The sequence below is a fragment of the Trichosurus vulpecula genome, chromosome 8, assembly GCF_011100635.1.
Source record: "Trichosurus vulpecula isolate mTriVul1 chromosome 8, mTriVul1.pri, whole genome shotgun sequence".
Classification (NCBI taxonomy): Eukaryota; Metazoa; Chordata; class Mammalia; order Diprotodontia; family Phalangeridae; genus Trichosurus; species Trichosurus vulpecula.
In genome coordinates, this window is record NC_050580.1 from 52,249,193 (window position 1) to 52,273,880 (window position 24,688).

General features: G+C 44.6%; 1 protein-coding gene across 1 annotated transcript in view; it reads right to left on the reverse strand.

Moving 5' to 3' along the window:
* PTPN9 (protein tyrosine phosphatase non-receptor type 9) overlaps nucleotides 1–24,688 on the reverse strand; it is a 67,744-nt gene that overhangs the window by 23,976 nt on the left and 19,080 nt on the right. Inside the window, exons 2-8 of the mRNA XM_036734753.1 lie at nucleotides 19,928–20,071; nucleotides 18,681–18,770; nucleotides 17,757–17,881; nucleotides 11,331–11,436; nucleotides 4,363–4,473; nucleotides 2,906–3,234; nucleotides 2,002–2,095 (exon numbers count right to left, since the gene is read on the reverse strand). Of these exons, the coding sequence (XP_036590648.1) occupies nucleotides 2,002–2,095; nucleotides 2,906–3,234; nucleotides 4,363–4,473; nucleotides 11,331–11,436; nucleotides 17,757–17,881; nucleotides 18,681–18,770; nucleotides 19,928–20,071 (999 nt within the window). The remainder of the gene's footprint in view (nucleotides 1–2,001; nucleotides 2,096–2,905; nucleotides 3,235–4,362; nucleotides 4,474–11,330; nucleotides 11,437–17,756; nucleotides 17,882–18,680; nucleotides 18,771–19,927; nucleotides 20,072–24,688) is intronic.

A 24,688-nucleotide genomic window follows, 5' to 3' on the forward strand; every position in this document is an offset into this window, starting at 1 on the left:
CACAGTCTTTCTGCATATATAAGCTCCATCTTGCCTTCATGAAGGCGCTCAGAATCAGTCTAGCTTAGATTGAATATGGCTTCACAAATGGTGAGATTTCTTAAGACTCCACCCATTATGGTGAATCTTTAATAAACTTTGTTTTTCTCTTTGGCTGAGAAGGCTTGGGTGGAATTCATTTGAGCAGGACCCGGTAAGTCGGTATTTTGGAGTCCCCTAAACCCCTAACCTCAGCATATGGTTCCCCAGACCTCATCAATTCCAGGAGCAAAACTTGGGGGTGAGAGGACAATTTGTTTGCAGACTACTTCTTGGGACACAATTCAACTACACCCTCTGCTCAGAGGGGCCAAATTCAGTAAATAATCTTCACGTTAACAGCTAGAGCATCGAATTGATCCAGAGAAAGCAAAGAGGGGTTCCAGAGCTCCCTGCTGACGTGACTGGACAGCAGGCAGGTGGTTAGCTCAGCAGAGCTTCACATGCTTGGGCTGTTCTGAGTCACCTAACACCGGAGGAGCTGCTCATTTCAAATCACAGCTCTGAATCACAGACACGGAATTAGCTTAATGCCGTCCTTTGGAGATGAAGGTGATGTTATTGGCCTATTACTTTTCTGAGAAAAGGGATGCATTTGGACTAGGAAAATGTTCTCAGCCAGCCCCTCAGGTGAATGAATGAGAGCATCCGTCTGCAAGTCAAATGGACAGAGTAGGGGGGTGGGGGGGAAACGTTGGGAACTGTGGCACAGGGCTCATCAATCCACATCTATGATCTCATGGAATTACCACTGCATTCTGGCTGTCCTCTAAGCTTGCAGTGTTCTCTTCTTCCGTTCCGGGAATCTCCAGTTCCATTCAAACAAGCAAAGCGTAAGAGGGGACAAGAGCGCTGAACTTGGCCCAGAGAAGATGAACTCTGTGCTAACCCCATTAGTCATAAGTATTACTCCTGTAGAGTAAAAGGGGAATTCAGAGAACCACGCGCTGAGCATTTATACAGCACCCACTGTGTGCCAGGTACTCTACTAAATTACAACTATCCTCTCACTGGATCCTCAGAGGCAGCTGCTGCTAGGATCTCCATTTTACAGATGAGGAAACTTAGGCAAACAGGTTTAAAAGCTGCGCTCAGGGTCACACGGCTAATAAGTGTCTGAGGCCTGACTGGAACACAGGATTTCCTGACTCCAGACCCAGCCCTCTCTCCACTGTATCCCCTCGCTGCTGTCCAAGCTGAAAGTATCCTCTGAGATTCATGATTCAATCCCCTTGTTTGTCGTTCATTTCAAAGAGGACCAGTGATATCATGGGGAGATGTCTAGACCTTCGAGTGAATTGATTTAAGAGAGGCAGGCGCACAAAGTCGTAAGCCTCACTCTCTTTTCCAGGGTCATTAAAATCCAGTGGCAGAACAAATATCAGGATGACCAGCAACAGGCTGAGATTCAGTGGATGACCTTGGCATCTTCGACCAAGCTCTAAGCACTCCACAGAGCCTGTTTTACCTGCCTTCATGGCCATTGGAACAAATTATTATCATCTGCCCATTCTGCCAAGGGAAATCTTCACATGTTTGGGGTGGACACCGCCCCGCCTCCCCCAACCCATGAGTTACCCTCAACCTGGTTTTAGTCCGTCTCCTGAGACAGTTTTACCAGAGTATGGCTGCTGTGCACGGTACAGCTCTTGGAGCCACAGGCGAGAGCTGGGTGAAAGCGGACACCAAAGATAGATAAGCAGCCTGGGGAAGGGCTTGGTAAGCCTTCACACCAGAGGTGCTAGTCTCCCTGAACATCCTCAGGCACTTTTTTTGATTATCTGAGAGATGAAGCAGCTGAAGTCCAGAGAAGGAACACCTCACTAGAGGTCAAACATTGAAGAGCACAGCCCAGCCTAGAACCCAGGTCTCCCATTAAGTGCTTCTGACTATGCTTCACTTTGGAGCGACCTTGTCTTTCCCCCACTGTTGCTAAAAGCTAAGCCTTTATACGTTGTTTACCTGGGTGACACCACTCCCTTTGGTCAACTTCACTCGGGTTTGGTCCAGGCACGGCACATCGCCATATCGGTTCTTCTCCAAGTTACCCGGTGACCTGGAGGAGAGAGTAGACAAACAAAAGTCAATGTGAGGGAACTCAAAGACTATAAAAAGCCTGTTGTCAACAAGCACCTCTTACTAACATGATCTCGAAGAGAATTCAGCTTCTTAGTCATTCAGAATTTATTCCCTTACCTATTTCCAGAAGGAATTTTAGGGAGCTTACAAAATTAAACACACATGAAATGAGATAATTAAAGGCAAAAACAGAAAACCAGTTGAAAGGACCAAATAAAATGATGTTACCAGGTGCCTCTTACAACTGTACACAAGCCCCAGGCAAGAGTAAAGCCCTGCTGGCTAGCCCATAAGCTCCAATGATTGAAAGGTTCCACCTCGTAAGGAAACCCCTGGATCCCTTCATGTGGCACAGAGATTGAAGGCCATAAAGAGTCTGTGTTCATGTAGTTCAAGTGAGGGTCATGTGAATGCTTCACTTATAAAGGAGGCAGAGAGGAATGTTGATAAATTGGATGAGTTGTCTGGGTTTGGATTCAGCTAATACCAAGCAATACTGCCTCCTGTCTTCTTCCTTACAAAGGAAAAAGACAGGGCAGAGGGAGCTTTTAACAGAGGACAATTGCAGAGTCATCCTGCAAAGGCAAAGTTCTCTGTATCATCAAAGGCCATGTCCCCACTAAGCTAGCATCCTTCCTTATCGGCAGGGACAATTCCTTCACCAAAACAAGTGTGACCCTCTAAATCACAGGAGAACCAAGAGCAGGAGGAGCATATTTGGGTAGGACAGGAAGTGCCTCTGTGGCCAAGGAGTGGCACCTGGGGGTCCTGGCCATCTCCCACTCACATGGAACAATGGAAGGTGCCAACAGGGTTCTCTCGGCGAATGTCCTCGTATTCTTCGTAAATCCCCCTCTTCTGCCGGTGGCTGAAATGTTCCAGCAGCTCCGAGATGGTCATGGCATGGGGGCCAGGGATGTGCACTGAGTCGCTGTCCCCAGAGGGAGCGAGAGACAATAAGATAATTTCATCCAGCGGGTCCAGGTGGCCGTTCACTTGAGGCAGGAACTGGAAGTTCGAGCTGGAGAGGTCCAACTTTACATATCCTCCCAGGCTTTCAGGAAGGCACTCCCGGGGCAAATGCCGGGTCAGCTCACTTGTCCTCATTATCTGGATCTGGATGGGCAAGAGCATGAGTAAGTGAGATGGACAGACAAATAATAATAAAGGAAGAACTCTACTGACAAGGGAGCTGGGAAACAACATGGGATTGACTTGAAATCCAAGGAACACCATAAAGAGAAACAGGGTGGGTTTCATCTGTCCTGGGCCAAAGCCCTGTGATGTTTCCAGCCATGAGATCTGGCGTATTCATCACTCGTGTCATGACATAACTCTGTTCTGATGGGGGGCAGCATTTCAGCTCTTAAAGACAGTCTTGAGAAGGGTCCCTCGTCTCCCCAGTTTGCCCAGGCTGCCCTCAACAGTGCCCATCTATTGATTGCATGCAATTTGCATTGGTATATTTAGCATTTTAAAGTTAAGAAGCATTTTGATTCATCGATCATTTCTCTACAGGTGGGTGTTAGAGGCAATATTATCTTCATTTTTAGAGGCAAGTTGGCTGCCCAGGGTTATATGCAGTTAGGAAGTGATAGGGTCATTTCTGTCTCCTTTAAAACAAGATTAGTCTTGGAGGGTCAAGACGGGAAGAATACTGGCCTGAGGAGCAGAAGGCCTCGGTTCATTTCCAAGCTTGGCCACAGCCCTCCTATACAACTTTTTGGTCTTCCCCATTTTTTCTCCCTGTCTCTCAGTAGGATGGGCTACAAAATGGGAATGAATGCTACCCCTGCTTGTCTCATGTCTAGCACATCACATCCAAAGCAAAAGAGGCCAGGTCTCAGAAGCCTTCACAATCCCTCTCTGAGTCACTGGGTCTCAAAGAAGTCTGAGGGAAACTTCTGCTCACTAATCCTGGCACACTTGATCATCTTATAAAGGAACAGCCCACCTTTCTGCAGACCTGAAGCTTAAAAGTAGGACTGCTGGACCTGGAGAGAAGTGTATTAAATGGCTACCAGAGACAGAAAGTGGAGTTCCCTGATTCCATGATAGTTTCTCTTCAATTAAATAATTTTCATTAGATTTGGCTCAATATCCCAGGAGGGCAGAGCAGTGAGTGAAAAGTTGGGACAAGTGACTTTCCCTAAGTCACCCTTTCATCCCCGCAGACTTTCCTTTCTTTAGTCTCCAGATGAAGGGGCTCCACCCTCCTGCATAGGCGCAGTCAGCCCTCCTTACCCTTTCACGGACTTTGTCCTTCAGTAGGATACTGATGATGGAATAGGGCACTCGGAACCACATGGGTGCCCCTACGATCAACACCTTCTTCAGCCTAGCTGGGAAGGCTCCCTGTGGGTGGCACACACATGAAGCATGTGGAAATGCAAATCACTCCAGTGAACAGGTAAAATAAGATGGCGCTTTGAACAATCTAAGCCCAGGATTCTGGTTTCTAGCTCCACTTGGGGTTCTTACCAGTAGTAAACAAGAAAGCAAACAAACAAGCATTTATTAAGCACCAAGTATGTGATGGACACTGTACTAGGCACCGGGGATGCAAAAATAAAGTGAAACAGACACTATGCTCAAAGAGCTCACTTTCTCAAAGGGCAGACAACACATACATATAGAGGTACCCACAGAGCATGTTTGTTGGTACATCCAAAGCAAACGTTGAGGCAGATGCAAAGTGATCTTGGAGAAGAAGACACTACCAGCTGGGGGGATCCTGAGAGGCTGAGGTGCAATGGCATGGAGAGCAGCCAGTGCAAAGGTGGACCGCAGATAGGAGGAGATGCTAGCGTTAGGAAGCCAGAAGGGCAGGAGGTGGCCAGGTTGTGAAGAGGAGCCAAAGAGAGCATTTTATATTGTTCCTAAAGGCAACAGGGAGCCACTAGCTGATTTGTAACTTAGAAAAAATGACATCAGCAATTTTGTTCAGGATAGTTTAGAACACGGAAAGAGGCAGGGAAGCCAGTCAGGAGGCTATGGCACTAGACCAGGTAAGAAACAAAGAGGTCGGGGCAACTAGGTGGTGCAGTGAGTAGGGTACCAGCCCTGGAGTCAGGAGGACCTGGGTTCAAACCCAGCCTCAGACACTTGACACATTTACTAGCTGTATGACCTTGAGCAAGTCGCTTAACCCCAATTGCCCTGCCTTCCCCCTGCAAAAAAAAATTAAAAATTAGAAACAAAGAGGTCACGATCTAAGCTGTGGCCATTTAAGGAGCAAGAAAGGGTCAGATGGGAGGGATGCTGCAGAGGAAGAAAAGAAAGCATGTGGCACACACTGGACGTGTGAAGTTTGTGAGGGATGAGCTGAGGAAGACAAGGAAGCGTCAGACTTGGGTGACTGGAAGGACTGGGATGCCCTCCACCATACCAGGGAATATCAGAAGGAAGGGAGGTTTGTGGTGTAAGAGGATGAGTTCTGACTTAGACATTACTGCATCTGAGATGTAAACAGGAGTCACCTGTAGAGAGAAAATAACTGAATAACTGAAGGCAGGGAAGGAGCATAGTGAGAAAAGAGGATGGAGCTTGGAGGGCTCCCACAGTCAGTGGCTGGGAGAAGTTTACAGCTTAAGTTTCACTAGAACTAGGGAGAAAGTACCTGGAAGGGAATTAGAAATTATAAATTGATTTATTTGAAAGAAATCATTGTACACTCCTAGTGCCTCATTTTCTAGTTTCTGGGAATAGAAAAAATGAATTCAAGGGTTCTTCATGCTTCTAGGTAATTTATTGATCAAACTTGCTCTGATGTTCTTCATCAGAAGTTTGCCAACCTACAAAATGAACCCTTGTTCACTGTGCCTTAGAAGATTTCTCTGCTCATCAACTGTTTTCTTTATTCCTATTATAGTAGGGTTAAAATTGGATTTAGAGTCAGTGTGACACTGGACATTGAATTTCAGCGTCCAGAATTTCACAAAAACTGAAAGAAAACAAACCATCATAATGTTAGACTTTTCATATAATGAATTTAACAATGAACATCTACTTCAACAATTCAAAAAACATGTGCTAGGTTCTGGGGACAGAAAAATGAAAAACAACCCGCTCTCTTTACAATCCAATTCGAGGGTGGAGGGTGGTGGGAGGTGTTATTAAATATACACAGATATGTATGCTAAAAGGCAGAGTGTGATGAGACAAAGGAGAGCGCTAGAAAGAGTACCACAACAGCTGGAGGAAAGCATCACCCCTGTCAGCTGGCGGGGAGTGGGAGGGACAAAGGTCATGGATTAGATGGAAGCATTTTCCATACAGGTGATTGTGGAAGAAGGGTGTGTGCAAAGATACAGGATGGAGTAGGGGAAAGGAAGTGGTCCAGCCTGGCTAGAATATGGAGCATGGGATAAAAGACAGCCTTGAGAAAATAGACTGAAATACGGCCACAGAGTTAGGTTAAAGAACACTTCTGGTCTTGGTTCATGCCCCTCCTCTCCTTCTTTGCTTCTTGAATCCCTTCCCATCCTTTAAACCCAACTCCAATACCATTTTCTAGCTTAACCCCTGAATCATAAACAATCCTCCCTCCTCAAACTTCACCTGGCATTTCGTTTTGCAGCTCTCTACCCTATTTACCATGTTTGTTCCCTCTCCTCTCCACACCCTCCCCCATAATATATGCTTTAAAAGTATTTGGCGGTGTTATTAGAGCCAGCCAAGAAAGGGCTTTAAATACCAGACTAGGGGGGCTATATTTTATCCTCTAGGTCAGTGGTCTCCAAAGTCCACAGGTGGCACAATTAGAAGGGTGTGTGATCCACCAACCTAAGGGTGGGAAGACAGATCACATCCCACTCTCCATGCAGCAGCCAATCCAGGGTCTTATGGACCCAACACAACTATACCTACTCTTCACCCATTCTATAACACTCTGCACTCTGCCCCCTCCCACAGCATGCAGCCATGGGAGGCTTGGTAAGTTCCCAACCTCTCTTCATCTCCACCAGCCACTGGCCCTCCAAGGACCTGAACAGGGGACCTACATGGCCCCTTCTCTGCACTCATGCAGTTAGGATCATAGTTCAGACCCTTATGAACTCTAGCTTACTCTACTGTTACAGCCTCTTAAGTGTCTGGGAATGAGCAGGGACAGGAACATCAGGAGAAAAACAGGGCAAGGGATTCAAGGGGAGAGGACAGTACGTTGTTTAAATGACCTACGAAAGGGTCAAGAACCTGGATGGAGAGAAACAAAGCTGGAATGAGAGTGATGGGATGGGAGAACATGAGAGATGGAGAGACCAGGGATTCTTTAGAGACCAAAGAGCAGGAAGAAAGATGGCTGGGCAGGGAACTGTAAGAAGAGAGGTGACTTATGGAGCTCAGGCATAGTGCTGAAGCTGGAGGTCACAGTGCAGCAGACACAAGCACAGAAGAGGCTTGAAGGGAGGGAGGCCTCTGCTATGGATAACAAGTCACCTCAGTCTAGATCAATTACAGACAATGCATGACTTTTGTTGTTGTTAATTTTAATAAAACAGTGTTTGGTTCCAAACAGTTTTTCAACATTTTAACCCATAACCATGAAGAAGTTATGACATATAACTCCAGTATTCTTGATGAGTGAGTTTTTGCTTTCCTCCATAGCAAGAAATTTGGCTGAAAATCTCCCATCATTAAAATACATATGTCTTCTTCAATTGATAAAGGATCAAAGGATATGGACTGGCAGTTTTTTAATGAAGAAATCAAAATTATCTATAGCCATATGAAAAAATGCTCTAAATCATTATTGATTAGAGAAATGCAAATTAAAACAACTTCCAAGATATCATCTTACACCTATCAGATTAGCTAAAATGATACATTCCCTTCAGTTGAGGAATGGCTAAACAAGTTGTGGTATATGATTATGATGGAATAATACTGTGATAGAAGAAATATGTTGGGACCTTTGAAGGAAGATGCTATCCACCTCCAGAAAAAGAGTGACAAATAGAAGTATATATAGTATGGTCTCACATATGTGAATATATGTGTGTGTATACATACGTAGATGTATGTTGATACAGATACATAGTATATATATATATGTGTGTTTAATTGTAGCCTTCTGTAGGACAGAGTGCAGAGGAAGGGAGAAAAAAAATAAAAAATGCACGGCAGAGAACAAAAGAAAACTTAGAAGGAAGCACAGAAAAGCAGGGTAGTATTTACTACATAGTTTTTTCTTAAGTAAAGTGTCTGAAATGGAAATTTACAGTTATATTGAATCTTTTGTTCATGTTCTGCTGTATAGAGGGAAATGTTCTTTTTTTCCTAGTTTTATATTTAAGTTTAAAATGAATAAAAATTAAAAAAAATAAGTACATCTAGCATAAAATAACTAGGAGTTAAATGACCAAGACATACTCAGGCCCATAAATATAACTACTAAATACTTTTTTAACATAAACACAAGAAGCCATAAGTAATTGCTCTTGACTTGATAATGCCAGTATAACAAAAATTACAGTAGTACTTAAATTAATATAAAGACTCAACGATGTACCAACGAAACTAACAAGGAGATGCTTTACAGAAGTAGACAAAGTCACAAAATTCATTCGGAGAAACGAAAGCATCTCAAAGGAAGTGAAAAAAGAAAGCATGAAGGAACAGTGAGAATTACCAAATTTCAAATGACACAATAAAACATTAACCATCAATACAACTTGGTATCAGTTAAAAAACAGAAAAGCAAATTAGTGGAACAGACTAAATGAACAACCACCCCACCCAAATCAAATATGGTAGCCCTACATTCAATAAAGCCAAGAATGCAAACTATTGGGAGAAGGGCTCCCTAATCAACAAAAATCATTAGAAAAAAAAGAAAGCAGTTTGAATCGCAAAAGATTATGTGGTCTAAATATAAAGGTCATATCATAAAAACAGTAGAGAACAGAAGGAAGAATTTTTCACAACCGTGGCAAGAAAAAACTTGTTAATCCAAAAAGGGGCAGAAACAATCACAAAAGATGAGATAATTTTGGATGCACAAAATAAAAAAGCTTCTATGTTAACAAAGTTGAAGAGCTAGAATAGAATAGAAGGAGCTGTTGCTGGGGAAAAGAAAAAAAAGCCACCTTCACATCAAATGTGTCTCATCTGAACATAAAAATGTAAGACCAAGAGTCATATCCCAAAAAGGTAAGTGGTCAAAAGAGATGAACAGTTTTCAAAAGGATAATTAAAAACTATGAGCAACCCTAAGGCACTAACAAGAACAAGGCAATTTTTTTTAAAATTCTAAGGTTTCATCAGTCACCCCACAAATTGGCAAGATGATAAAATAACAGAATGTCAATGATGGAGGGGCTGTGGAGGAGTGCTATACTAATTCAATACTGGCGGAGCTGTAGCTTGATCTAATTGTTGCGGAAAATATTTGGAATTAAGTGAGATTACTAAGTTGTTCATAGCCTTTGAGCCAGTAATCCCATACTTGGGAACATACCCTGAAAGGTCAGAGATGGAAAGGAAGTCCCCGTATAGACTAAAATATTCACAGGAACCCTTTTTGTGGTAGTACAGATCTCGAATTCAAATGGGAAACCATCCGTCCAAGAATGGTTGAAAAAGTGGGACACTAAGTATAAGAGAATACTGTTGGGCAATAAAAAATGACAAACATGAAAAATTCAGAGAAACCTGGGAAGACTCGTAGAAGTTGATCAGTACAAAGTGAGCAGAACCAGGAGGACCATATACACAAATGCTTACAATAATATAAATGTACATAACACTAGGAAGAACTCTGAGCAATCTTAATGGCCAGTCTTTGTCCTGGAGAAGAAACAGAGAAATATGTCACCCTCCTCTTGGCAGAAAGTGGGAAGAAGGATTACAAGTGCCCAATCTTACATATACTAGTGGGTCAGCATGTTCACCACATGAGTTGGTTTTCATCAACCTTTCTTGGTTACAAAAGAGATGCAATGTGGAGAACTGGAGAGGTACCATATTTGCAAATGACAAGCCAATATGTGGAAAAACCATCTTTTTTTCAAAGACAATAGCTTAGCACAGTGCCTGGCTCATGGTAGGTGTTAAATAAATGCTTGCTTCCCTCTTTTCCTTCTTTCCTTCCATCATACCCTATCAAGTTTCTCTTTGCATTTGCCAAAGATTTGTGGATAGTTTATCAGATGTGTTCCTAGCTGTTATTTAGTTCTACTCCTCTTCCTTCCAAAATCAACTTCTCTTGGCATTATTACTTTGTATTACCTTAAACTCTCTCGAATCAGCTTCTGCTATAGGTATAAAGATGTCCAAAGAATTTTCCATTCTCAGAACCTCTTCAGGGATCCCTTCAGGGGAGTCTCTTACCTCCCTGATCTATATACGGAATTTCTTTATGGCCATGATAACAAAAGCCTTGCCTCGGAAAATACAATTACTTCCTCACTAAGGAGAAATTCAGCTCTCTGCTAAGTCAGCTAGGTGGAAGGCCTTGTGCTAGGGGTAGGAAAGGAAAGTCAATTTTGCCAGTTCTCTTGAAGCAAAGGGCTACAAAACTATATCGGCCTGGTTCTTTTAAAAGCTATTTGTGAAAGGAAAGTCATAGTTCATTGGGCCAGTTCTAAATGGCTTACTCTCAATAATATTGAAATCTTGCTTCTGTGTCACAGCAACTGTAATCATGAAAGAAAACTAGAAATCTGAGAGATTCACTAATAAAACTTCAAAAATCTACCTTTGTTAATTTAGAAATGCAAAGTTTTAGGTCCTTATCCTAAAGTCGGAAACTCCATATCTTTATCACATTATGTGTGAAAAATCACAATAGTTTAAAACAAACAGAAATCTGGAGCTAGGAGTGTGTGAATAGCCTGTGTAATTTTTTTTTTTGCTTTCCCAACAGCAGAGGAACTCCAGGGTTAACAAGACGTAAAGTTGAAGGTGGGGAAATCATATTTCAAAATGTATGGTCACAAATTCATGTATTTCAAGCAAATAAGGCCCAAATACTCAACTCTCCTGTGAAATCTTGGAAATCTTTTTTTTTTTTTGAAATCTTGGAAATCTTGACTCACGGATGACATCTTAAAGACATCTTTTAGGAGGGACAAGGAGACAGTCCCTTGTTCATATCTTCACCTTCACCTGTCCTAAAAGCTGTCTAGGGAAGGGATATCCACCCACTCCTTGGTTGTTCATAACAAAATGGAATTGACGAGAGCCCACCTGCATTCTTAAGAGTTCCTTACCTTCAGGAGGTTTAGGACTTTCTTGCCAAGGTCTAGCTCGAAGTTGTTATAATTGGAACCCCCCATGTCGTAGATAAACACTAGTCCATTCCTTTGAGTTTCAAAACTGTAAGCCAACAAACAGACAAACAAAACACTGTTTATAAGTGAGAAGATGGATGGGGTGAAGCAAAGACACACACAGAAATGTATATCCAAAGATGGAAGACCAAAGAGCGGTCCTGAAGTAGAATGGGCTGCGTCACTCAGAAAGCTCCCCTTCACTCAGTCTTCCCAGGAGGGCTGGCTGGCAACTTGTTAGGGGTGATGAGATCCCTGTTCAGGTTCAGCTTGGATCAGATCAGAGCATGGCCAGATCTTGAACTAAAATGATCATTTTCTTAAAGAGGATCATCACCAAGTGTTACCTTTGGAATGCCCTGTAATTGTGAGCTCAGATCTGCTATGCTGCCTCTGGAGATCACCATATCATAGATCTAAAATGAGAAGTGACCTCAGAGGGCACTCAGTCCTCACTCTGCACATGAGGATAAGGAGGCCTAGGGAGCCAAAGTGCTCTGCCAAGGCTAACACAAGTAGGAAGAGTCAGAGAAGGGATCCTGACCCAGGTGCTCTTGGTCCGAGCCAATGCCCTTGTCCCACTGTATGTCTGTCACAAGGCATCCAAGTAGTTGCAAAAAATAAAGAGCCCACCATGCTGGCAGTTGGAGATCCACCCTGAGGAATTTTTCATTTGTACAGTGCATAGGAATATCCTAATTCTATTTACTAACTTTGAAACAGAAGACTATGGCTTCCTCCTGATCACACATGTTTACATCTTCTGGTATCTAAATGGAAAGACAGTAAATACACCAACTGCCTATAGACAGCATTCTAAAGTCTATGAAGAAATGAAAGGGGCTTGTGAAGGGGCAGAAAGCTGAGATGTGCCGCTTTTAGCTCTGGGAGAACACTAACTAGTATGGTCCTTCAGTCCCTCCCCCACGTGCAGCATTGACTGTCCAACCCAAATAGGTCAGCTACTGGGCTGGATCCCTTCTCCTGCACACCTGAGCCAAATCCAGAATTCTAACCTCAAAAGGAGGGCAGAAAGAGCACTTTATTGGGAACTGGAGACACAAGCTCAAGTCCCATCATGCATACTAGCCATGCAACCTTAAGCAAGTCACATCCTCTGAAACTTATTTCTTCATCTACAAAATGAGGAGCTGAAGCTAAAGTCCTTTTCTGCTGTGATATTCTCTGATTTGTTAAGGGCTGTTAAGGGGTCCCCTGAATTTGTCTTTGTGAGTTGCTGTACATTTCAGATTCTAAGAATATATTTTGCTTTATAGGTGTTCTCAAAGTCATGCCAAGAGTCTGTATCCACTTACATGAAAAAAAAAAACACCCAAATGCCTCATGTCAGAGACCTCAGGGCCATTTTGCTTCATAAAATTTATGTTCCCTTAAGTGCTTTAATATAATCCTATGGAGAAACATACACAGCAAAAATGACACTTGAAAAATCTCCAATTCCATAAGTACCTATAATACAATTTTCTCTAAATGGTTTGCTTTCAAACTTGTCCTCTAGATCTTTACTCCTTTTAAAATACACACACACACACACACACACACACACACACACACACACGTCATAGAGGCTAAATTGATTTGGGGGATCTTTAGCAGAGTTCTTGGGAAGTCTAACTGAGCCTGGGTACTTTCCATTTGTCTATAAGCTCATATAGTCCCAAATTGAAAGTAACAGGAGTCTCCCTTTCAGTAAAACATCCTGGAATACAACAGGGAGGATGGAAACACACACAGGACTAGGAGAAAGCAGAAAGTGTAAAATCTAGGCAGGGATCTGCACTGCTCAAGCTAAACATTCTAGATCCACCCCCACTGTGCTCTGGGTAGAAATATTAAATAAATACAAATCCAATAGAAATCTGACCCTTCCCACGGGGATGCTTTCCATTCCCAGTAGAATAAACAATGATTTGACTTACGGTCTCTTAGACAAGGCATAGAATTAGTAGTGTAAAGATGACCCTTCTCACTCATCAGTCCCTCGTTCCTTCACTTATCCATCTAACATATTGAGCCCTTTCTATCCTCATAGCCCTGGGCATTGAGGCCAATACAAAGATCTATAAAAAAGGGAGCTTATGACTTACTTGGGGAAACCAGGCAGAGATAAGAAATTAAATAACATGACAAAGAAATGTATGGCCAATCAAATTGTTACAGGTATCATAGGCTTTATAGATGTGGATATATTTGAACTAGACCTTGAAGGGGGGATGGGATTTGGATGTAAAGGAAAAAGAGGAACCTTAAGTAAAGGCATGGAAGTAAAAATGTGTGTAGCATGTTTAGGGCCCCTCAGGTTGGAAGAGAAGGGTTCAATGAGGTGTTAAAGTTGGGCAAACCAAAGCCAAATGAAAGAAGTTCCTGAATTCCACACAAAGGAATATTTACTTTATCCTACAGATAATGGGTCTGGGTCTCAGTTACCTAGATGACCTGCAATTTCCATGATTCTATTAAATCAATGAGATCATTAATATCCATCAGGAAAATGAAGCTCTGAGTCATTACACAAAAGACCCCAAACCCCTGTGACAGCTGTCATAAAACTTTCCAGCATGCCTATGGGAAGAAAGGCAAAATGCCACTTCTGGGAGAGAAGTGTGGAGCTGAAGACCTTCAAAAGAAATAAATACATTTTGAAAGCCTGCCTAGAAACCATTCAGGAAGGAAGAGCTGGGAAATTCCAAACCCCTGCTTCAAGAAAGAAAGTGAGTCTGGAAGTACAATGCCAACTCATGAGCAACTTTTCAGGGGGGAATACTGTACTTTGAGTCCAAAACTCTACCAATTAGAAAAAAGCATTACCTTCCAAAAAAGTCATGAATATCACCAGCAGGAAGGAAGCAAGCACTTACTAAGCACCTACTGTGTGCTGCCAGGCACTATGCTAAGCACTTTACAAATAGGATCACATTGGCACAGAAGGAACCCAACGGTCTCCCCCATATCCCTAACCCTAACCCTAAATCAACCCTACCCCTTTGGTGAAACTGGCCTCTCCAAGGTCACCAGTGGCTACTAATGGCCAAAGACAATGGGGCCACAACCAGTCCTCCTCTTTGGCAGTATTTGAGATGCCTTCCTCTCTCAATTAGTAATGCTACTCTTTTCTGGTTCCCTGTGGTTACTTCTTAGGCTCTTCTTCCCACCCTTTCAATGTTTTCCACCTGATCCCCCCTGATAATCTTATCTACCACTATGACTTTAACCAAGTGGATCTCAATGTCTAAGCCTTCATTCTCTCTCTCCTCTCTCCTTCATCTACTCTTCATCCTCTCAGAACTTCATCCCCACCTACACTTCAAACTCAACATATCCCAAACCAAAGTAACATGTGGTGATCCCCCAAACCTATCCCTCCTCTGACTTCCCCATTTCTGTCCCTGACAACCATCCCCCAAGTGATCCAGACCCTAGCTCTCAGGGTCCTGTGCTCCTCTTCCTCTCTCTCCCTACTCCTCATATCAGGTGTCACTAATGCCCATCAATTGTCCCTGGCACGCAGTCCCACTGCCATAGCCCTGCTTCAGGCTCTCATTAGTTCTCATCTGGAGCAATATAACAGCCTCTTAAGTGGTCTCTCCATCTCTTGTTTTAACATATGCCAATCTATACTTCCCACTGTTACCAAAACAACTTTCCTTACAAATACCTCTGATCATACCATCCCCCCAAACTTTTAATGCTGCTCGCCATCTGCTAACTAACTAAATTCCCAGCTCCTTAGGCTGGCATTCAAGATCCTCCATGATCTGGGCCTGATGGACTTGTGGCCCCATTCCCAACCCTTCCCTTCATGAACCTTATCCTTCAACCAAAGAGGACCCAAATACGTCATCCTCTGCTTTGCCACCTCCATCCCTTTGCTCACACTGCTCCTCCCACCTGAAAATGTAACTCTTACATCAAAATCCAACCCATCCTTTAAGGTCCTAGTCAAATAACAACTCTCCCACCAACCCTTCCCTTATGTCTTCCTACCCCTACTCTAGCAAGAAGTGATCTGATTTTTCCCTCCTCTAAATGCCTGTCAAATTTTATTTATATCTCTCTAATGGAAATGATTTCATTCTATGCTGTAGTTGAGAAAGGCCACGCTTGTCTTCTTGACTATATACTGAAGGTCCTTGAAGGCAGGGACCATCTCTTGTTCACCTGTGTGCTCCCAAGAGGGCCTCACCACAGGGTAGTAAAGGGAGGGGTAGAGACTAGACCAGGACCCAAGCCTATACAGTCCTCAGCATCTCTGAATTTGATCATGTCTCAGCCCACTCAGCCACTCTGAACAGAAAGGGCCGCCTGGCTGCTGTTAACTACAGCAATCACACAAACGCACATTGAAGTTCGTGTATGTGCATGTGCAGACACAGGGCTTTCCTGTCTCCTTTCCCCAACTATAAGGGGCTTCTTAGTCCCAGTGCCAAGCACAATGCCTGGCCCAATATGAGGATCTAATGCTTAACTGAATGAAACTTTTAGAAATACTCCTGAAAGACAAGCATCAGAAATGAGAAGACCTGGAATTTGCATCATCATAATTTAATGAACAGGGTGTTGAACTGGCTAACAAGAAAGACAGAAAACATGACTTAGCTGAAGAAAGAGACCTGCATCCTCACATTAATTCAATCACTGAATCCTCTGTTAAGTTACCTCACCTGTCTTGGAACCTCAAAATGTTATTATGAAGGTCAATGACATGAGAAAGCACTTTGGAAAAAAAATTAGGTACTGTACAAATGCAAGTTAGTATCAATGTCATGCAATCAATGAGGATATTTGACCTTTCTGGCTAGTTCTCCAGAAGCAGAGTGTTTACCCTGGTAAACGTTGCCAAGGTGATGCCTGTCCATGGTAGAGAAAGGGCGAGTTGTATGGGGGGCTGCCCAAGGTACATGATGGGCAGAACCCTCTCTCTCTGTATAAACACCTCTAAATAAACAAGGGCAGGAGGATGCGAAACCAGCACCTGTGTGTGTCTCCTTCCCCTGTATTTAGAGCCTAAGGGAACCAAGATATTATCCTGGGGGGGGGGGCAGTTCTTAACCTAAGGTTTATGAACTTGGTTTTGGGGATTTGCTTTTTATCATTCTGATAACTATTTCAACATTATTAGTGTTCTCAGGATTCCTATGTATTTTACTCTGTGGTTTAAAGAACATGATTCTGAGAAGGGGCCCATAGGCTTCCTTCCCCAGGCTGCCGCCAAAGATGCTCATGACCAGAAAGGTTTTAAGAACGCCTGAAATAGGACAACTCTCAAATGAAGGAACTGAGGCCCAGGAGCCACTTAAGGCAACTCTGCTGGCTAGCACCCGAGCGGGAAGTAAAACCCAGATTTCTTCAATCTCCATTTAGCGCCCTCCCTACCAGAGAATGCTATTATAGAACCAGCTGATAATCAGAACCTCTCACAGACTCTGGAGAATAAAGACATAGAATCCACCCATATCAGTGGGGCTTCAGTTAAGACTTTGAGCAACTCTGAAAGCAGACTGCACCGTGTCTCACACAGCTCCTAGTACAAGACTGGGCGGATAGAATGAAATGATCTCAAGAGTCAGTAGGGACTTCAGAGACCAACTAGTCCCACCCACACATGAACAGGTAGCCCCTCTATAAGAATGTCACAGACTCCAGTGCTGGGAACCCACTGCCTCCACAAACAGGCCTGTTCACTTCGAGACAGCTCTAAGCATTAGGAAATTTTGCTTAAGTTAAGCTAAAATCTGCCTCTCTATATCCTCCATTCATTGCTGAGAGTTCTAACTTCTGCCGTCCAACAAATCAAATCTAGCCTTTCGGATGTTTGACAACAGCTATTGTGGCACCTTCAAGGCTTTCCTCAGCTCCTCTGACAGCCTCAGATGCTGTGGTGGTGAGTCTCCTTCACCATTCATACTGGCCTGCCTCCTAGGCTTTTCTCCATAACAGGATTCAATAATCCAGAAGTACTGTGATGAGGACAGAGTATGAAGGGTCTCAAACCTCTTTGATTCTGGACACTACTCTTCTATTATGCCATCTAAGGCCGCATTAGCTTTTCTAGCTGCCCCATGCTCAGTTTTCAGTTCTGAGATGTCTTCCTTACCCACCATGATCTCTTTCACAGACTGTTGCTTATTTATGTCTCTCCCATCTTGTACCTGTACAGGTGATGTTTTTCAACCCAACTATAGGATTTTAAATTTACCCTTATTAAATAATATCTCAGATTCAGCCTACTGTTCCATTCCAGGTACATTACAGTTGCTAATAAAGACTGTGAAGGGAATTATGTTATGGATTTGCCAGCAATCAGCAGCAGTCAGTGGACATGGACAGATTTCTCCAAGGGCTCACCTATCCATCGCTCTGTCCAGCAGGTAGAACAGAGCCTGGAGCACCACATGTTGGGAGGACTTGTGAGGATGATGTAACTTAGCGGTGAAGAGGGCAATGGAGGCTCCAGAGGGATCCCGTGTGTTCTAGAAGGAAATGAGAAGAAATGCTATGGAATCCAATCAGGGTGCCACCAAAGTCATTATGAGAGCTCATTCTAGAGATTCTGGTTAAATGCCTTGACTTGACCTGTGTCAGCTTCTTCAGAAAGAGGGAAAACTATTTTGAGCGCTATCCCTTCAGTGTGGGGCAGGTCTGTCTGTCCTATGCTGCTCACCTGATGGACAGTCCAGATGCCAAGGCTATGACACCACATTTTTTTCTGCCCATTTCCTTCTGTCCAGGACAGTGGTCACAGACCTGCTCTCACTAAGTCTCTTTTCCCCCCACAAATAGAACAAGAAGGGAAGGGGCAATACGGTAGAATCACAGAGCAGAACCCCACAGATTTGTATCAAGTTTGAGAGCCCCTCTCCCTGAACTGGGAGATAGCTCTTCCCAGAGGGGCAGGGCATGGCTAGCATAAGCTGCCTTAGAAATACTACCATTTCGCTTCGTGGGAAACCAGTGGCCTAACAAGTAGCCAGTTAGAGTATCGGGAAGAGAACCAGTTCACTTTGGCAGCCACTCCCCATCACCCCCTCCGGAGTCCAGCCAGCAGGCTGAACGGCTCCATTGTTCTCTCTTATGTGTCCAGGTCAGGACACCCTCAATGAATTGCCTTCCCATTCATTATAGGAAGAAGCCCATGTCTGACAGCATGGAAGCCTCATGGCAGCTTCTGCCTCCTCTGCTAACTCTAGACTCAGGACAAAAACCCAAGGCCCCAAACCAAGAGGGCAGAAGCAGAGAGTGAGGCAAGACACCAGTGACCTCAGCACTCACTAGGATAGTGAACTTCCCACTGAGGATTTCTGAACGGAGAGGGTCCTCATGAGGCCTCAGCTTGACAATTCCTTCTTTCCGTCGCATTTCCTAAAGAAGAAGCACAACCCACTGATCATATCCAGTAGTTAAATGTATTCAGAATTATTTCCCTAGTAAGCTGCCTGTTGAAACCCCTTCCTGCTGGGCAAGATTGATGAGTTGCCCAACGCCCTAAGATGAAGAGGCCTTGACCAAATCAGCGAGAACCCTAACACTCCACATTCTAAGGTATGTATGTCCAAGGCCACAGGAAGGTTAACAAAACCTCTTTTGCATTGATCTCTCAATGCAATCGGAAGTGCTCTGGACCTCCCTTACCATGCCCAGAAATCCTCTGTCTCTACTACTAGGGCAATAAATTGACCAATGAATCAGTATATGTGCTCCCAAGCCTCACACCAATTGTCTATGGCAAAAATCCCCCTGAGTTCAGCAAACATTTTGGGCACCTCGCCAGAATACTTTTCTAACCCCAGAGTGACAGTCTCTACACTTCCCTGAAGGGGATTTCCTTTGGAAATTTGTGTGTGTGTGTGTGTGTGTGTGTGTGTGTGTTGAGAAACCAGACCTGGGAAAGGGAGACTTTACAAGAATGAAATAAAATTCCTTTTTTTTTTTTCCGTAAATAGGATGAATCTATCAGCACCCCAGAGGCAAGGTCAGCATCTTCTAAAAACAGATAGCAGTTAACTAAGATGCCGATGGAGTGGCAGTCATTTCAAGGTCAAGTTAGGGCAGCGCCAGGGCAATGAATTGGACTACAGCAGCTATTCTCTCCTGGGGCAAAAGTGCCTCCTTCTGATTCCCCATTAAGATCGGCATTGACCTGATGGATGGCAGATTTCTGAAAGGCACCACTGCTAGAAGAGCTTCTAATAAGTAATGAAGGCAGAGGGTAGGTGAACCCACCCAAAAAGTCAGCAGGGAATGTCAGAACCCAAACTCAGAGGGGTAGCCATCCACCAAAAGAATAGAATAACGTTTGACCTCCTTGTTCCAGAACAGAGGCACTATCTTCCTATACCTTCATTTTCCAAGCCAGACAATAATTTAGGCAATAAAACCAAATAGCACAATCCCCTCCCCATAAAAGATACTCAGCACTCCCCAGGAGGACATGGGGCATGGCTAAGCTATATCCACCCCACACCCAGTTCTGGAACAGCCCAGCTCACTGGGTTCAAGTTAAACCCACAAGCACATACCCTGTAGGCGTGGAACAACTCAATAGCCCGGAGGACATCAAACTTTCTGGCCATGAGGAACCTGACAGCCAGGTTCCAAGAGAGCGGAGACACATTGTACTGAACTGTCCACTTGTTAATCTCCTCCAGAAACTGCTTGGTGGCCTGTTTGACATAGAAAGAGAACAAAAGACAAGTGGGAAAAAAAGTGAATGTGTATGTACATTAAAAAAGAAAAAAAAACAAAACACACGGTAGTCCTCCTCTGTCCCAATCAGATAAGGAAGTGAGGAATTCAAGCCCCAAGGCCTCTGTTAGGAGATGGAGAAATCACAAGGATTGCACTGTCTGCTGCCCACAGCAAGGTAAAACTCAGGGCTGTTCAGGAGGAGGAAGCCAGGGTTCACAGACCAGGGTGGGGCCAATGGTGGATAGAGAAAGAATAAAGACCCAGGCTCCCAAATGAGATGCAAATTACTGGCTCAAAGGAAAACAGAAGAGGGGAAAAAATGAGGGCTGCTGGAGCCTGAGGAGCCAGGGCATGGGCACAGTCCAACAGTCTCAGCTTCTCCTTCAGGCCCAGCAGGCAATGAGAAACGAGCCCCTGCTCTGAGAGTCATTAAGAATAGCAACACCATTGGGGAGGCCACAGCGGCCTCAAAGGCCAGTCCCTTCCCTTCCCTTTCTCACTGACCCAAATGAGACCTTGCCGTTGGGAAATCCATAGGCAGTAGTGTCACACACACACACACACACACACACACACCCTAAGGAGGGTGGGGAGCCAACCACTGTCAGCACTGTGGCTTGATTGGGGGTAGGAGAGAGTTCATCTTGGGGGAGCGTTATAAGGTTCCTTTTTCAGGGCTTGATTCCAATTCAACAGTAAACTTCTGAAGCGTCTACTACAGTCAGTTTACATGGGTTTAGAACTTTTCCTTCAACTCAGCTACCAAGTGGTTTTCTCATAGTATCCCGAGGAGGCAGAAAATACAAGTATCACACACACCCCACCTTTGGGATGGGGTGGATGAGTAGGGATGAGGCAGCTTCCCATTTGGAAAATACCACCGTATGGTATGGGGGTGGGGGGGAGGGGATCTCGAGGACAAAACCAGTATTTTCCTTTTAGGACCAGAGACTTAAGAGCTGGAAGGAGCCTTCTGTTTAGTGAGAGGAGGAAACTGAGGCAAGCAAAGGTTAAGTGAATTTCCCAGGGCCACACTGCCAATAGGTGCTCAAGGCAGGATCTAGATTCAGGTCCTACTGACTCTAAGTCTAGCGCTCTGTCCACTGTGCCACCTCATGCCTACAATCAGTGCCCTCTAAGAGCTGAATTGGAGAAACCATGGGTTCCCCCTCATTGGAAGTCTTTAAGCAAAGGCTCAGGGAGTTTGTTAGGGAACAAGTATTTATTAAGTGCCTACTATGTGCCAGGCATTGTGCTAAACATTTTACAGATATTGTCTCATTTGATCCTTACAACAACCCTTGGAGACAGATGCTATCATTATCCCATTTTACAATTGGGGAAACTGAGTCAGATAGCAATTACATGACTTGCTTAAGTGTTTGAGGTTAGATTTGAACTCAAGTCTTCCTAATTCTAGGCCCAGTGCTCTGAGCATTGTGGTACCCACTAGCAGCAAGATGTGTGGATTTTTTTTTAGGTATGAGTCAGACTACTAGGGTCTTTCCATTCTGGGATAGTTAATATTTTAAAATGCTTTTTTCCTGATTTTCCATGTACCCATCAATGGCCCCTCCCACTCAGTGATGCCCTGCCTTCTCTAGTAAACTGTAAGGTCCTCAAGGGTGGGCTCTGTGCCATTTTCTGTCTTTGCACATCCAGGTCCTAGCACAGGGCCTCGCCCAGAGGAGGACCTCACTGCACATTCTTAAACCACATTCACATTTTGTCCATTCTGCTCAGAAGACAGCCCATTTCCCACCAGCCAGCTGGCCAGATATGTGGGCCATGGTGCTGAGTGAGTCTGGTCCCTAGGCTCTGGGCCCCTCTGCAGCAAAGCGGCTTCATTCCCATCTGATTGTTGGCCCCCGGTAGATGAGCTGGTGATGAGGACTTCACCAGAAGGTCTGGAGCTGCTTTCATTATTAAAGGTATTATTGACTATTCCCATCTGACAAGTGGACAAGCTGAGGTTCAGACAGAGCCACGTGGCTGCCAAGTGTCTGCCTGTCTCTTCAACTGCTGCTGAAGGGGAAGGGAAAGAGGCATGTGATGGATGGCAATGACCTTGAGTGTTGGGAAGCTTCACCACCAGGACGCATGAAAGGGTTTAGTGATATCAAACAAGAATAATGAACTTCTGTTGACGTCAAAGGTGGTTTTCTCCTTGTAACCCTGCAAGGGAGGTAGGGTAAGGCTCTTGCACCCATTGGACAGATGGGAACACTGAGGCTCAGGTGACCCAGCTGCTTGGGAGCCAGGCTTCCACACCAAAGAGCCATGACCTTTCCACCACACTCTGCCTCGAACACACACTCAAAGCCAACTGGATTCACAGAAGAGCCAGATGTAAAACACTGAGTGTTTCTTACTACTCTGTCCTGTTACCCTGGGGTCACTGCTGAGCAATAGTCAGGGAAGGCCTCAGCAGGTGAGAGGCAATGGGGGAGGAGAACCTGACTTGTAGGGGGAGGCAGCTGGAACCCAGAACACCACAAAATCTAAGATGCCACCACAACAAATTGGGCCAAAAAGCACAGGAAGAACCAAGAAAAAAAGGCTATCAAGAAAACCTTTGAGACCATCATCAGGCCAAGTCCAACACAGAGAAATAGACCTCAGAAAAGACAGCAGCGCTAAACCTGGACACTCCTGGAGAAAACGGTGCCCACCATGAGACCAACATCAGAGCTGAGGGCATGTGGTAAGGGGGGAAAACCTTGGATGCAGCAGGAGGAAATGAAACCCTGGGCCAGAAGCCCCCTCCTCCATGTTCTTCACTTATCCAGCAAACAGCCCATTCTGGGTAGGACCTTTTCCAGGGTTCTTGGGAGCTGCTGGAGGAATAAGAAAGACCAGAGCAGGATCATAAGGTGCTGCAAGGGCCACAGCGAGTCCTTTCAACTGTGCAGGGCTAGGACTAGGCAAATCCCAACCAAAATAAAGACTAAATAGGCTGATGCATGTGCAAGAGAGGGTCCCGCCCCTCAGTCCTTCTCCAAAGTGAGCTGTGACTGCCATCTTTCCCAAGTCATTCCTCCTGGGGTCAGCATGTCCTTTGGCTCCACAGTGTGAGGGCCTCAAGCTGACCTCTGCCCCACTGCTGGCCAGGATGTTATTCTTGGCTTGGAGCACGGGAACAATTCCTTCTGGTTTGGCCTGCCCACCCGAGCTCCAAGAGTCTGTTCTGTACTGTAAACAGCAGTGGGACATTTTCAAGTACACAGACGGCACCTGCTCTGATCCAGCCCTGAAGTAAGCTCAGGTTCTTACTTGTGCTCCCCCTTCCAGATTTTCTTTCCCCTGGGGGGTACCCAGGGAAAAGTCTGGACTCTTGGAAGGAACTGATGGCCAATTACATCACTATTAACAGGCACGGTAGAAAGTGTTGGACCCCGAGCCAGGAAGACCTGAGTTCAAATCCATACTGTGAGATCCTGGGCAAGTCACTTCCCTCAGTCTCAGTTTCCTCATCTGTCAAACAAAGATAATGATAACACTTAACTCCGGGGCTTGTTGTAAGGATCAAATTAGATAATATTTGTAAAGTGCTTTGCAAAAAACAAAAAACAAAAACCCAAACCTTAAAGTGCTAGCTATTAAGAACCTAGTAAGAAAGGCAGATGAGAAAACTAAGGCAAATAGGTGAGATGACCTCCCCAGGGTCACACAGCTAGTAAGTGCCCGAGGTGGGATTTGAACTCAGGTCTTCCTGACTGCTGGTCCAACACTCTACCCACTACACCATCTAGTGGTATGGCTGAGTGCTATGAGGATCAGATGAGATAAGGTGCCTAAGGAACTTTTTAAGCCTTAAAGCAATGGCAAACACACACCATCTTCATTCCTAGTGTCCTCTCACCACACCAATCCCATTGAGTACAGCTGATTCCCAGCCCTACACTCTCATTGGGCCACCAGAAAGACCCAGTCCTAGCACTTGGCCTCTGACCTCTGAGGACTGGCCAGTTCTCTGGAGGGGATCACTGGGATTCCTGAAGCTAAAAACTACTGTGTTTCCTAGGGAGAAGCTTCCCCCCCCTCCCCGCCCCAGGGCAGAGGCTTACATCTAGTCCATGCTTCTCAGTAATTTATCACCAGATGCTAACTGGGATACAGTCCTTGGCAGCCACTCTTTATAAATGCAGGAACTATCTCTCCTGAAACACTTACTGAATATCAGAGAATAGCCTCAGAGCTAAAAGGGAAGCCTCAGGTCAAACAGTCCAACTCCTTGACTTTATAAATAAGGATACTGAGGCCCCCAAAGTCAAGAGACTTGCCGAAGGTCATGCCAGCAGTGAGCAGCAGAGCCAAGAGTTGAACCCGGCCATCTGACTATTGATTGGGTACCATTTTTTACTACACGATGCTGCTCCATCATCTGAACAAAACAGATGACACGTCCAAGCTGCTTGGCTACTTGACCAATAGAAAGCCTCTGGGGCCCTACTGTAAGATGTCTAGCTACTACAGAGAATTCAGTCAAGATAAAGTAAATAGATCCCCTGCAAAAGGATTTCATTACTGGGAGTACCAGAGACATTTCATGATAGCACAGTTTCACATATGTAGACATATGGTGATTTGCC